At 44.9% G+C, this 14,224-nt stretch overlaps 1 protein-coding gene across 5 annotated transcripts in view; it reads left to right on the top strand.

Moving 5' to 3' along the window:
* Positions 1-14,224, top strand: part of Rin2 (Ras and Rab interactor 2) — a 210,998-nt gene that overhangs the window by 186,533 nt on the left and 10,241 nt on the right. For all 5 annotated transcript variants that reach the window (XM_052183807.1, XM_052183811.1, XM_052183810.1 and 2 more), the window contains one exon: positions 13,411-13,716. In XM_052183807.1, coding sequence (XP_052039767.1) covers positions 13,411-13,716 — 306 coding nt within the window. The remainder of the gene's footprint in view (positions 1-13,410; positions 13,717-14,224) is intronic.

Consider the following 14,224-nt stretch of genomic DNA (forward strand, 5'->3'; position numbering starts at 1 on the left):
TCTCTCTCTCTCTCTGAATTTGAGCAGCTCTTTGATTTGGTCACAAAAGGCTCAAAGCCTTGTTTGTTTTCTTGTGGGGCTCTGACCTAGCCCAGGGTTCTGTTTGGGTGTGGCTAGAGGAGCTGGGGTGCTCCAGAGAAAGTGGCTGAAAGGAATGTGCCTTTGTGTTACGCCTAAGAATGGAAGGCACTTCAGGAGACTTCTGCAGAATGCAGAATATCCCCGCAAGTGGCCCCTTCCCCACCCACCGCCCCCACTCCTGGCAGCCTCAGAGTCTTCTCTCTCCTGAAGACCCCCTCCAACCTTATATTCATGGGGACTCTCTTACCTGAATGAGATGCTTTCTCCCAGGGCTGGAGGAAGCCAGGGGTCTGTTGGCAGGGCTGGGCGGCATGCAGACAACACAACACCAGTTAGCCAACAGAGCAGGGGTTTCTTGGTGAACAGGTACGCAGCCTGGGCTTCCCTGGGGAACAATGCATTAATACAAGGTCTTGGGAAGGTCACCTGTCAGTTAGGTTCAGATATTCTGTGTGTGTGTGAGAGAGAGAGAGAGAGACAGAGACAGAGAGACAGAATGCTTATACTTCAAAAGCTCAATCTTCTCCAAAATCATCCTGAACATTACTTTAAAATTGAAGTCCCGAGTAAGAAAGGAAGCCCACATCTGTAGAGCCTCCTATATGAACTGAGCAGCCTGGACAAACTGCTTCAGTGGGTTCTCCCCTCCCCTTCCATATCCACCCTAGTCAAAATGCTTTCTATCTCTTGAAGGATGGAGAAAGGCAGACGATAGGCCAGCCCACACCATCTAGTAGCCGGCAAGTTCAGAGCTTGAACTAGTATGAAGCTGTGTATTTAGTGGCCCTGACCAGCCTCGGCTCCCAAGACCCTGCTGTGCCAGCCTACTGCATGTGTTTTCCTGTTCCTGGGGGAGCTGTGACACTTTGCTGACCCTATGCTGTGGCTAAAACCTATTTTAAAAAACATCAAACATTGTTGTGCTTTTCTATTGGTTTTGCTTTTTATTTGTTGTTAGGTTGTTTGGTTGGTTTTGTTTTTAAGTCACAAGTCTAGCTGTATTACTTAGCCTGGCTGCGCAGTCTACAATCCAGCAATCCTGCTTTGTTTCAGGACTAGCTGGGACTGCAGGGTGTGCGGCCATACCTGGCCTGGTTTGGGATGTTTCATATTTTCTTAACATTTGCCTGAAGGCAAGCAGTTTTTCCTGTTGCTTCATGAATGAAAACCAGAGTGTTTTGAAAGGACATTGAAGAGCGCCAGACTTTTGAAAGTAAGGAGAGCCAGTGTTGCAGAGGTCAGCCTGAGAACCGCACCAAGGGGAGGAAGCAATCTGGTTGTTAGAAAGCCAGTCAGTCCCCTTCTATGTGGAAGTGACTAAATTAGGACTCTGATGAGAACTGTGAGTTAACCCGACATTTCCCTATGTTGAGGGGCTGGTGGCTTCCTATGGACTTTTAGTACAATGACACTTTTGAGACTCTTAATCCAATATTGGTATATTTCTGCATATATTGTTCATTGTTTGCAATTTCTGAAAGAGGCCAAGTTGTGTAGAGCTAATATATGGGCAGAGGATGGGCCTGAGCTTGCACGGGAGTGGTATGGAGCCCAGGTCGTCTGATCTCTGGTGTGTGTGTGTGTGTGTGTGTGTGTCTTCTGATCTCTGGTGCATGCGTGTTTCTGTGTGTGTGTGTGTGTGTGTGTGTCTTCTGATCTCTGGTGCATGCGTGTATATTTCTGTGTGTGTGTGTATATCTTCTGATCTCTGGTGCATGCGTGTGTGTTTCTGCGTGTGTGTGTGTGTGTGTGTGTGTGTGTGTGTGTCTTCTGATCTCTGATGCATGCGTGTATGTTTCTGTGTGTGTGTATGTGTGTACTTATGTGTGTGTCTTCTGATCTCTAGTGCATGCATGTGTGTGTGTGTGTGTATGTATGTGTCTTCTGAACTCTGGTACATGCGTGTGTGTTTGTGTGTGTGTCTTCTGATCTCTGGTACATGCGTGTTTCTGTGTGTGTGTGTGTATGTGTGTGTGTGTGTGTGTCTTCTGATCTCTGGTGCATGCGTGTATATTTCTGTGTGTGTGTGTATGTGTATCTTCTGATCTCTGGTGCATGCGTGTATATTTCTGTGTGTGTGTGTCTATGTATCTTCTGATCTCTGGTGCATGTGTGTGTGTTTCTGTGTGTGTGTGTGTGTGTGTGTCTTCTGATCTCTGATGCATGTGTGTGTGTTTCTGTGTGTGTGTGTGTGTGTGTGTCTTCTAATCTCTAGTGCATGCATGTGTGTGTGTGTGTGTGTGTGTGTGTGTGTATGTATGTGTCTTCTGATCTCTGGTGCATGCGTGTGTATTTCTGTGTGTGTGTGTGTGTGTGTGTGTATCTTCTGATCTCTGGTGCATGCGTGTGTGTTTCTGTGTGTGTGTGTGTGTGTGTGTATCTTCTGATCTCTGATGCATGTGTGTGTGTTTTTGTGTGTATGTGTGTGTCTTCTAATCTCTAGTGCGTGTGTGTGTGTGTGTGTGTGTATGTGTCTTCTGATCTCTGGTGCATGCGTGTGTATTTCTGTGTGTGTGTGTGTGTGTGTGTGTCTTCTGATCTCTGGTGCATGTGTGTGTATTTCTGTGTGTGTGTGTGTGTGTGTGTGTGTCTTCTGATCTCTGGTGCATGTGTGTGTATTTCTGTGTGTATGTGTGTGTGTGTGTGCTCATTCTCACTTCTCACTTCCTGGAAGGAATACTGGAATCCTCGCTGTGAGCTATCTGCAGAATCTCGAGCCTCAAATTTGTTCTGAACAGGTGTCTATGAGTACTGGGAAAGCTTTTCAAGAATGTCATCTGGGTCTCTCTGCTTTAAAAGAATTTCATACTGTCTTCCTTTCTCATAACTTCTGGGGGACCAAATATAGGAGACAGGCATTCTAATTTAATCCCAGACTTACAGACCATCCACTGTGAAGCCAAAGAGTAGGAGGAGGCATTTCATGGGTTAATCCCCGGAGAATCAGAGCTGTCATTCACCGGTGTAAAAGTGACCTCAGGAATTCTGTGCACAAGGACCTCTTTGGTGTCTGCAGGCGCTGACACTGCTTTTCGGAGGACCGGAGGACCATTCTTTAGGAGTTGGGGTGGGTGGGAGGAGCGGTCTCATCCGCTCTCACTTTGCTCAAGTGCTGACCGCTCTCCTTTCAAGTACTTTCTACTCAAGTGTCAGTTTTATGCAGTGAGTCAGTGTCAAAATAAAAAACTGCCACTGTCCATGGCCATGTCCTAAAAATGGAGAATTTTCACTGTATTCAGACTGTCACAAAGCCCTGCCCTTTAGAGGGTCTTGAATATATATAGTTGTGTGGCATCAGCTTGGTGAGTCTATTGAACAATAAAGTTACCGATGGTGTGATGTGGGCCGGTTTCCACGTGGCCCTCTCTTCCTTCATTCCAAGCCTACCAAATGGGCTTCCTTCTGGACAGCTGTCACTCAGCCTCTCACCTCCCACCAAGAGGTGGGGGAGGGAAGAACAAGCCAGTGTTTTAACAAGAACAGGACACACTTGAAGGCTTTACCGGAATCTCTGCTGTCGGTTCTTAACTGGCAGAGGGAGTCTGACTCAGCCCTGCTGTCCCATGGTATGAAGGACCAGCGTGGATGAGTGTGACCGGTCGTCTGCCTCGACAGTCATTCCTTGTTGGTATTCTTGCTTTGGTTTCTTGACAGCCAATGAGAGAGAGGATTCATATTTTCTTTAAGTCTCTATTTGCCAAACTTGTAGCAATATTGGATGTTTTAATTTTAGTAGAACAGTTTTTCCCTTTTGACATCATATCAGCCTTGGGGACTCCTTCTGTCTTTAAGTTTCGTTTCAAGAAAAGCAAAATTTGTCTAACTCTGAAAATGTTAGTAACCCTCAGAGTTTCTGTTTCATAGAAAATGTTTACCACAGATGACTAATTCTGGCAAAACATCCAACCCTCCACATTCCTAACAATTAGTAGTGAAAGAACGAGACAATATCGTGTTTTCTTTAATGGCTGTAAACCAAAACATGCTTTTGTCAAAGAGTATTTTAATTCTTTGAAGAAGCATCCTTAAACTCAATTCCCACATTTGTCACAAAGCACACCGATTTGTGTATTCAAGAGTGGTTTTGTTTTTTTTAATCTTTGCTATTGTTTGTTGGTTTCCCTGGAGAAACGGTACTGAGATGTGGTTGAACACCGCAGAATGAAGAACGCATTAAAAAGAGAACATTGAGAACCCAGTGTAGGGGTGCACGCCTACAGCCCCAGTTTCTCAAGAGGTTGAAGCTCAAGAGGTTGAGGAGGATTACTTTAGCCCAGGGGTCAGATGCTGATCTGGGCAACCTAGTGAGAAACCCCACCTCTAAAAAGGGAGGTCACAGGTCATCTTTCCAAGTTAAGCAGCCACTGCACTGCTGCTTTGGTTCAGATGCTGGTAAAGGATTTTGGCTTGGTTTTCTCTCGTTTTTGTTGTTTGTTGTCTTGAGTGAAGCCATTGTGTTTTGTTTTGGTTTTGATGTATTTGTTTTGTTTCATTTTGTTTTGGCTTTTTTGGGGAGGAGTCTCCATTGGCTTGGAATTTGTTATGTAGACCAGGCTGGACTCACTGTGTATATAGTCTGGAGCTCACTAGTAGACCAGGCTAGAATGGACCAGGCTGGCTTCAAACTTCAGGCTTTCACCTCGGCCTCCGCTTCTGCCTCAAGTCCTGTAGAGTAGGTGCTGTTTTTAATCAGTGTTCAAGTCAGATGCAAGTTCTAATGTCTAACGTAATTATCGTAAATTCACGATGTGATTTAAGACCTTAAATTATTTGCTTTTTAAAAAGCCATTCTGAGTCATGTGGCTAGAGAGATGCTAGTGCCAAACTGAGATTAAAACCTTGCATCTTCTGACTGTTAATCTAGTACTTGTGACTCTGTCACCTGAAAAGATCACGTGTCCTAGAGTTAAGAATTAGTAAAGTAATGGGAGAAAGAGTGGCCACTTCTTTGAAAAACTGCCTATATTATTGTTGAAAATTAATTTAAATGCTAAATAATTTTTATACCCTACCTCAGTACTGAGGATTGAATTTAGAGCCTGGCACACAGTAGGCAAGCATAAGCCCTCGTTTTTCTTTTTATTTTGAGACGGGGTCTTAATAAGTTGGCCAGGCTGGCCTGGAATTTACTCAGCAGCCCAGAATGGCCCTGGCTTGTGATCCTGTCTCAGCCTCCCAAGTAGCTGGGATTGTAGGCATGAACCACCAAGTCCAGCTTCATTCTTACTTGAGAATATCAAAATTCAGTCTGTTGTGTTATGGCTGCCACAAGAAGGCTCACCAGCCCGTAGCTGAGAACCTCTGAGCATGAGTCACCTACTCCGTGATATTCCACCCAAGCAACCTCCAACTCTGCCATTCCCAAAGCCCCTGCTCAGAGGTTCAGAGTGCAGATCACATTACAGAGCAAGGCGTGTCTGTGCTAGACTGTTTGCTGTGCTAGACAGTTCTGCCTCTTGGGCAAGAAACCCCAGGGAAAAGAGGAGTTTGGGCCAGAACTGAAGAGTGTGAGTCAGGGGGCCTAAGTTGCCATGCTGATTGACTAGAAGAATTACAGTGTGCTTTTCCATTACACTACTCACAAAAAGAATAATTCCAATTGGCCGTGTCAGCAAAGTTGACATTGCACAGGCTGAGGCTTTAGTGGTCTGCAGGTCCGGCCTCCAGCCCAGCTTCACAAGCTCAGCGTCTGAGCAGAGGACGGGCTCACTTCCCTTTCTTCCCCGCCTTGGTTTTTACTGATCTTTTACTGGAAGACGCTGAAATCAGCCCTAGAGATTCCTTATGTGAGATGCTACTTATGTGAAATGCATCTTATGTGAGATGCTACTTGGATCAAGCCCATATATTTTCATGGCAGCCTTCACTGAAACTTTCCAAATGGGCAAAATTTAATATTTTTTCCAGAGAGGCTCTGGAAAGTGACTGACTAATTGCATGCACTACTCCTTCAGTGAACTCAAGTTCAAGTCCCCAGAACTCATCTTGGGTGGTTTACCACCTCCTGTAAGGGATCTGATGCCCTCTGCTGGCCTCCTGGGGTACCTGCACTTATGCACATACACCCATATACAGATACACATGCATACATGTAATTAAATGAATAACAATGCCAGTACTTGCCATCTGTATATCAATACCTTCTTTGCTGGGCTGGTATAAAGTGTTATTGTTGATGAGTCAAAGTATGTGTGGCTGGCATGCCCTTGACAACCATATGTTCCAAGACACCCCAACAGAGCTGCAAGAGAGACTGTCCCACACCTGTCAATGATGCCATCACCAGTAGGTATCGGTGATCTTCAGGAGTAACAAAATATATCATCTTCATGTCAGTACCCAGAGGAAGGATTTTCTGTTTAATGCTTGGGATATATGTTACCTGGAAGATCCGTGCTGAGTCAGTTCCAGTGATGTTCCCCCAGGTGAGATCTTCAGAAGAATTCCTATCAAGGAGAAAAATCTAACTTTCCCAATGTCTAGGCAGCAGCCACAAAGAACACTGGGGGCTGAGGCTGCTGCAGGGGAGGCAATGATACAGGTGGGCAGATGGAAAGTGTCATTGGGATCCAGGCTGCAAAAAATGAGAGCAGCCCCAAGAGGAGCTTGTGAGATGGTACAGAAGCTCAGAGAGAGGTCCCGTCCGGTCCTACAGTGGACAGGATGGAGTAGGCACAGCCATGTAATCTGGGCTTCACCACCCATCCCAAACCTGCACTAATGATAGGTTGACCCCACTCTTTAACCCACACTCAGCGGAAGGCTGGAGTATCCTCCTGTGCCATGTTTCCTCATCTGAAGTAGGGCTGGGATTCTTTTCCTCTTACTCCTTACTCCCCCTGTTTGGATGGATACATGACCACTCAAGATATCCAACTCTCTGTGCTTTCCACGCTGTGAGACCGGAACAAAATGAGGCTGTGGGGAAACACTAGATGAACCGGAGCACAGAGAAGTTAGAAAGCCTCAGATCTTCAGTTTTTAGCAGAGGGGAGGAACTAACAGTGATGAGTGCCTGAGCGAGGGAAGGCAGTGACCAGGGAAGCAGAGGGCTCTTAATCTAACCACAATTAATATTAAAATGCAAAACAAAGGGCTGGAGAGATGGCTCAGAGGTTAAGAGCACTGGCTGCTCTTCCAGAGGTTCTGTGTTCAATTCCCAGAAACCACATGGTGGCTCACAACCATTTGTAATGGGCATCCGATGCCGCATTCTGGTATGTCTGAAGATAGCAACAGTGTGCTCACATACATGAAATAAATAAATAAATATTTTTTAAAAAGACAGAACTAGTATCTAAATTTTTTCAAAAATGCAAATCAAAAACCTTGACCTGAATCCATAGACCTGGAGTCTCTTCAGAGGCGTCACCTGTTCCAAAGGAAGCAGTGAGTTTAGCATCCTTAGTAGGTATCCTATACACAAACAAGTGCCAATTATATGTTAGAACTGTAAATGTTTGTTGGGCAGTGGTGGCGCATGCCTTTAATCCCAGCACTTGGGAGGCAGAGGCAGGCAGATTTCTGAGTTCGAGGCCAGCCTGGTCTACAGAGTGAGTTCCAGGACAGCCAGGGCTATACAGAGAAACCCTGTAAAATGTTTAAATTCAACAACTCAACTTTCCTACAAAAGCACCTCGTATTGCTATCAAATGTTAGTTCCTAGTTCTGACACTTTCATCATTTTTAAATAACCAACATAGAAGCTGTATAAGCTAATCTATTATCTTTGTCAAGTGGTTTTCTCATTACTTCTGTTATGGAGAAAAGGCCTTTAAGGGTTATAACCTAAGTCTGCTTCTGCTTCCATTCCCTCTACTTCCTGGTCTTCCCAGATAATAAGCAAGTAGACACTGAGCTCCCACAGACAGACACAGAACCACCTCATTCACCATGATGGACTGTGTACCCTCAAACTGCAAACCAAAGTAAACCCTTCCTCCCTGAAGATTTTTTCTGTCAGGTATTCTGTTACTGTGGCCAGAAAAGTGACTAAGACAAGGACTTCCAACCCATGGTATTTGTTTAGACTCTGGTTATTGTTAGAATCCCTTGAAGGAGATCAGTCACCATTTTGTATCATTTAAATAGTCTCCTGCTCAGTCAGGCTCAGACTAATGGTTCATGTATGACATTGCATGAACCATTCTGAACATTCTGAAGAGAGTCTGGATGGTAACTATAAAAAAGTAAAGTCAGTTAGTCATGGCCACTTAAGAAGGTGGAGCTGGACTGGCTGCGGGGTGTAATGGCTTCCAGTGCTTCTTCTACAACAGGCTTCATTGGATTTCACCCTTTCCGCTGGGCTTCTCAGGCTGCCTGGCTAGCAGTGGGTAAGCAGAAAGCTCACAAGCAAAGCCAGTGTGTTATGGGGCAGATGGTATTTCTTCTGCTGTCTCCGCCCTGTGGAAAATATATCCTGTAGCTCAGACAGATGGAAAAGGGGAAGACTCTTTCTCCCCTCTTATTGCTTGTTTTGAAACACAGTGTCATGGAGCCCAGGTTGGCCATTAGATTGCTACATAGCTGAGGCTGGCCTTGAACTTCTGATTCCCCTGCTGCCTTCTCCCAAGTGTTCTGTCTCTGTTTTTTTGTTTTTTTTTTTTAAGGTCTATTTATTTTTTTTTGTGTATATGAGTACACTGTAGCTGTCTTCAGACATACCAGAAGAGAGCATCAGATCCCATTAGAGATAGTTGTGAGCCACCATGTGGTTGCTGGGAATTGAACTCGGGACCTCTGTAAAAGCAGTCAGTGCTCTTACCCACTGAGCCATCTCTCCAGCCTGTCTCCGTTTCTTCATAGAAGAATGAATCAATTGTTGCCTAAAGGCCAACACATTGAATATTTCTTATCAATTACTACATTAAGTAGAAATGAGGTGAGGAGAACCAACATACGTTTTGCCCCTTCCCACTTAGGGATAGTCTATGGGACCAGTGAATAGGACCCCTGTTTTCACAAACCTTGTTTCCAGTTTGGGTCATTCAGAGGGTTACAACTAATATATGGTTTCTAAGATCTAAAATATTACAGTTCAAACAGTTCTTTAGTTCTTTCTTTTCAACAGAATTTCTCTAGCCCTGGCTGTCCTGGAACTCTCTATGTAGTCCAGATTGGCTTCAAAGTCACAGAGAATAGCCAGTCTTTGCTTCCTAAGTTCTAGGATTCTAAAGGCATATACCACCAAGCTCAGCTGTTCTAGGGCTTTCTTATTAGCAGCAAAATAGAAAAAAAATGAGCATCAAAGAGAAGTTGGCTATTCCTTTTTCATTAATGGATATTTGTACTCTTATACATGTTTTCTGTTGATGGAGTGTAGCTGGGCCAACTTACCATCAAGAACCCTTGAAGCAGGTGTTCCGGGTTGCAATCATGGCTCTCCCTCTTGCTTGCTGGTGACATGATTTCTTCTTCTGTGAAGTGATTATATCCTAGTCCTCTGTGTACAGAGTTTGAGGATTTGAGGAGTCTGTGAACACAGAGTGTCTAGAATAGTGTTGTTGTTCTTTAGTAGGAAAGATGTGAGATTCTCCTGTTGGAATTAAAACACCCAGAGACAATGGAAAACAGCTGAAAGAAACAAGTTGGTAATCTACAAGAGCTGTGAGCACCACCGCTGTTTTGGTTTGGCTTTTGTCTGGGCTAGGCCTCATTCTGAGAGGTCCTGTTTCTTATGTTCCTCAAATGATTTTGTTCTCTTGCTTAAGAGCAGAAACTTTGGTTTTGGGCTGGAGAGAAGCAGTGGGGTCACTCGGTGGGGTCAATGGTCCTTCCTTTTATTTCAAACCCTCCCCACACTCTTATCAAGGGTTTGGTAAGGATAGGCAGTAAGAGCTCAGCCCTGAAAAGAAAGCGAAGAGATCAGTCTTAGTTTTAAAGTTTGGTCTTTTAAAAAGAACAAATGAACAAACAAAAACATTAGAGAAATGCCTAATACTATCTCTGACCATCCCAAATGTCTGAAGTCACTGTGTTTGACAAAAGAGTTTGTTCACAGGGTTGCCGAATATGAGGAGATGGAAAGCCCCAAATCTCAAATCCACCTTCTTGAGGACAGAAAGGCTGTGTTGCTGCTTATGGATAAGGAGCTCTAAGGTGTGGAGAGAGGCATTTACAGACAAGGAAAAGGAAGCAGTTGGCCACCTGCACAGAAAACTATTCTGGGATAGTGGAGGGTTTGACCCTTTGTAGCAAATGGTCAACCATCAAACACCTGGCATGCCCAGGCAGTGAGTGACTGGTTTCAACTGGTTTGAGCTAGACACATTTCAGAAAAATTCCTAGACAAATTCATGTTCCTGAAAACAAGGTAAATAGTTGGTCATGTTATCCCTGTGAAGCTAGCAGAGGCTTATTTCTTTACTACATAGCTAAGTGGCTTCTTTTTATATTTTATTATTAATTCTCCCAGAATTTCCTTCAACTCAAGGTCTACCCTTTCTTCCCTACCCACCACCTCTACTGTTTCTCCTCCTCCTTCTCTTTCTCTTCCTTCTCTCTCTCTCTCTCTCTTTTTTTTTTTTTTAAGAAAACACTATTTCTAGGCAGATGTCCTGGTCCTTTAGCTTTTCACTCCTTGAGTGACTTCTGAAATCAGTGAAGAGTCAGCCAACCATAGAAGCTAAGGGAGAAAGAAAATTGCTGTGAGTTTGAAGCTAGCTTGATCTACACAGTAACAACTTCCAGGACAGCCTGGGCTACTAGCTAAAATCAAGTGACATCAGAGGGTAGATTCAGGTTTCCCATCCATTTCAGCACCAAGAATTATTTTTTTACTTTTGGGTTTTAAGGAAATGGGCTACTCCTAGCAAATTCCCGTGGCTGCACTACACCCAGGTCAGCACTGGTCCCTGGCCACTGGATAAATGGAAGGGGGAGCCTGGTCAGTTTGCTGGGAATGAACCACCCCCATCCCCCCACCCCCACCCCGCATTGTCCTCACCCTCCAAGAACAGCCCAGAGGCGACCCAGCTCATTCTGAAGTTATGTGTTGCTCTGAGAGTCCCAGGTAAAAACTCCATGCGGTCTTTAGTGTCTTCTGTCCACATGTGTATTTGGATGCATAAAGTGCACTAGTAGTAAGCACTGGGTCTCATATATGGACACTCAAATAGGCAAAGCTTTTCCATCCTCACACATACCAAAGTGGCCCCATGGCCCCTCGTTGGTTCCTACCCAAGGGCAACTGCTAGCCTAACTTCTGAACCATTGGCAAACTGTGCATTAGACTTTATAGAGATGAAAGGCTGTGCCTACTATGCCTCTTTCCCACTCAGTGTGGTATCTGATTCACCCATGCTGTCTGTGGAGCTGTGGGCTTCCTCACTGACTCAATGTATCCCATTGTCTGAGTCCCATTGTCAAATAACACAGTGTGATTACATCCCATAAGCCATTCTGTTGGATTGGGCTTCAGGTTCTTTCCAATTTGGAGCAATAATGAATAGCCCTGCTATGGACATTTATGTGCATTCCTAATTCATGATTGACATGACGCACCCACTTCCTTGATGACCTGTCTGCCAAGGTGCAGGAGACAGGTATTTATGAATGCCCTTTTCAGAACCCTTGAGTGAGGTAGACAAACTGGTCAGTGTGTACAAAGTGACTTGAAATTTAAAAGAAGAGATCACTTGCTTGGGGTTGGAGGAGGGTGCGACTCCAGTGGACATGTTTATTATACTCAAGGCCATGAGCTTGATCCCTAGCACACCAAAAAAGGAGAGATGATTTACCTGGAAAGCTGCCTACATGGTTGTTCTAAGTAGTCATGTCACCTCAAGCGAGCCGTCGGATATTTGTGGACTTCTTCATCTGTAAAATATGGATAGTATAGTATTAATGTTATGCAAAATTAAGGAGCTGTTGCAGGGATTGGGTTATAACCCAAAGCCCCAAGTGTTGGCCCTTTGCCACAGTCGCTCTGTCCTTCTTTCTGTTTATGTGCACATTGCACATGTGCACACGTGTGCCTTCTTTGTCTCTGAACCATTATCGACTTCATCACAAGCATTATACCCCCTTTACCACAATATTTTATTGTTTCCTAAAAACAAAGCTATCTATTGAAGACTTCAATATAGTTGTCAAGCTTGGGGAAAAAAAACAAACAAACAATGCTAAAGCTGTATTTACACAGTTGCTGAAGGGCTCTAGCAAACCAGAGGGTAGCAAACACAGTTTTAGCAGGTCTTGCCCTTCCCACTTCCCTCTCCCTTGTAAACCATAGACTCCATCCTTAAAGGCAGCCCCCAAGGTTCATTTCCCTCATTTGGACACTGTCTTATGCCAGACTCCTAAGGCTGATCCCAAGGTCCAGCTATCAAAATCTTCAAGTCCAGCAACCAAAAGCCTCCTTTGGTTTGACTAACTAACATGCCAATTATAACATACCACCTCATCCTAGCCCAGCCTAACACAGACCTTCCCTTTTTTCCTCTTTAAAAAAAAAAAATCACAAAGTCACACCTGCAAGGTCATTTGCTGCTGCCTTCTGCCAGAAAACATCCACTTTACTTTTCTTACCAGCTTAATAAAGAATCTCTCTGTGAAAATAGGTGTTTGGATATAGATTGTGCCTAACGGGGGGGGGGGGGGGTTCTGGGAGGGAGCACCCCCCACTGTGTGTGAGTCCCTTCAGTTACCAAAGCTGCAGGCTGTATTCAGATCTCACCTGATGCCTCACTGACTCCTCTGTTGCAAATGAAAGGACGGTTTTTTGGTTCAGAACACAATCCAAAATCCCACCCCACTATTAGAAAACCCTTTAGCTTGCAGGCCAGCTAGCCTGTCATGCAGAGCAGTGGACAGCGAAGAAGAGACCGTGCCTCGAATAAGGTAGCAGATGAGGGTGGACACCTGAGCTTGTCCTAGGACCTCCCTACTCTTGCCAGCATAGGGCTGCTCACACACACACACACACACACACACACACACACGCACGCACGCACGCACGCACGCACGCACACACACACACACACCCGTACATGTGTGCGTGTGTTTTCTAAAAAGGAAGAAAATCCTACCAGATACCATAGCAACTGGAAGGACAGCGGAACATCTATATCAGAAGGTCTTCTGAAATATTTGCTCGAATGTAGGGAGATTAACATAAGTCTGCTTATATTATTGAATGTGTGCAAGGGCAGTGTTATCAGGGCAAGCTCGCCTTCTGTCTGTAGTCTATCGGGTGTTAAAAGTCCTGATCACATGTTTGTCCTCTCCTCTGAAGGCTGTGTAGAGTCACAGATCTGTATCCCAAGAAAGTACCAGTTGCAGTCACCCTCTCCAGACTGCTGTCACAGTAACTTCTTTTTTCTTTGGCAGATGTGGTGTTGGAGAAGGCCATGCACAAATGCATCTTGAAACCCCTCAAGGGCCATGTGGAGGCCATGCTGAAGGACTTCCACACGGCTGACGGCTCGTGGAAACAACTCAAGGAAAACCTACAGCTCGTGCGGCAGAGGAACCCACAGGAGCTGGGGGTTTTTGCCCCAACCCCTGACTTGATGGAGCTGGAGAAAATCAAGCTTAAATTCATGACGATGCAGAAGATGTATTCACCAGAAAAGAAAGTCATGCTCTTGCTACGGGTCTGCAAGCTCATCTACACTGTCATGGAGAACAACTCAGGTGAGGCAGCCTGTCACTTGGTCCAGATTTCTGACTGAGCCCCAATATCCCCTCCCTTCAGTCTCTCCATGTCACCTAGTAGCCTACAGAAATACAAATGCAACTGACAGAATTGTCAAATGAGTCTCATGCAGCAGAGTAACACAATAGCTCAGTCAGTGAAGGGTAAGGACAAAGTAAGAGTTGTCTATAATGCTGACTTAAATAAAGACTTAATGTGCTGGACAGTGGTGGCACACACCTTTAATCCTAGCACTTGGGAGGCAGAGGCAGGCAGATTTCTGAGTTCAAGGCCACCCTGGTCTACAGAGTGAGTTCCAGGACAGCCAGGGCTACACCGAGAAACCCTGTCTTGGAAAAAAAAAAAAAAAAACTTAATGCAGCACAGTGCTTATGAATCTGTTAACCTCCCTGTGCAACTGAGTCTCTTTACGAAGGGACTTTGGCCACCTTCGTCCTCAACCCTGCAGTCCCCACATCTGTTGTTACATATGACCCTCTCCTCCAT

Source organism: Apodemus sylvaticus, chromosome 5, assembly GCF_947179515.1.
Source record: "Apodemus sylvaticus chromosome 5, mApoSyl1.1, whole genome shotgun sequence".
NCBI lineage: Eukaryota > Metazoa > Chordata > Mammalia > Rodentia > Muridae > Apodemus > Apodemus sylvaticus.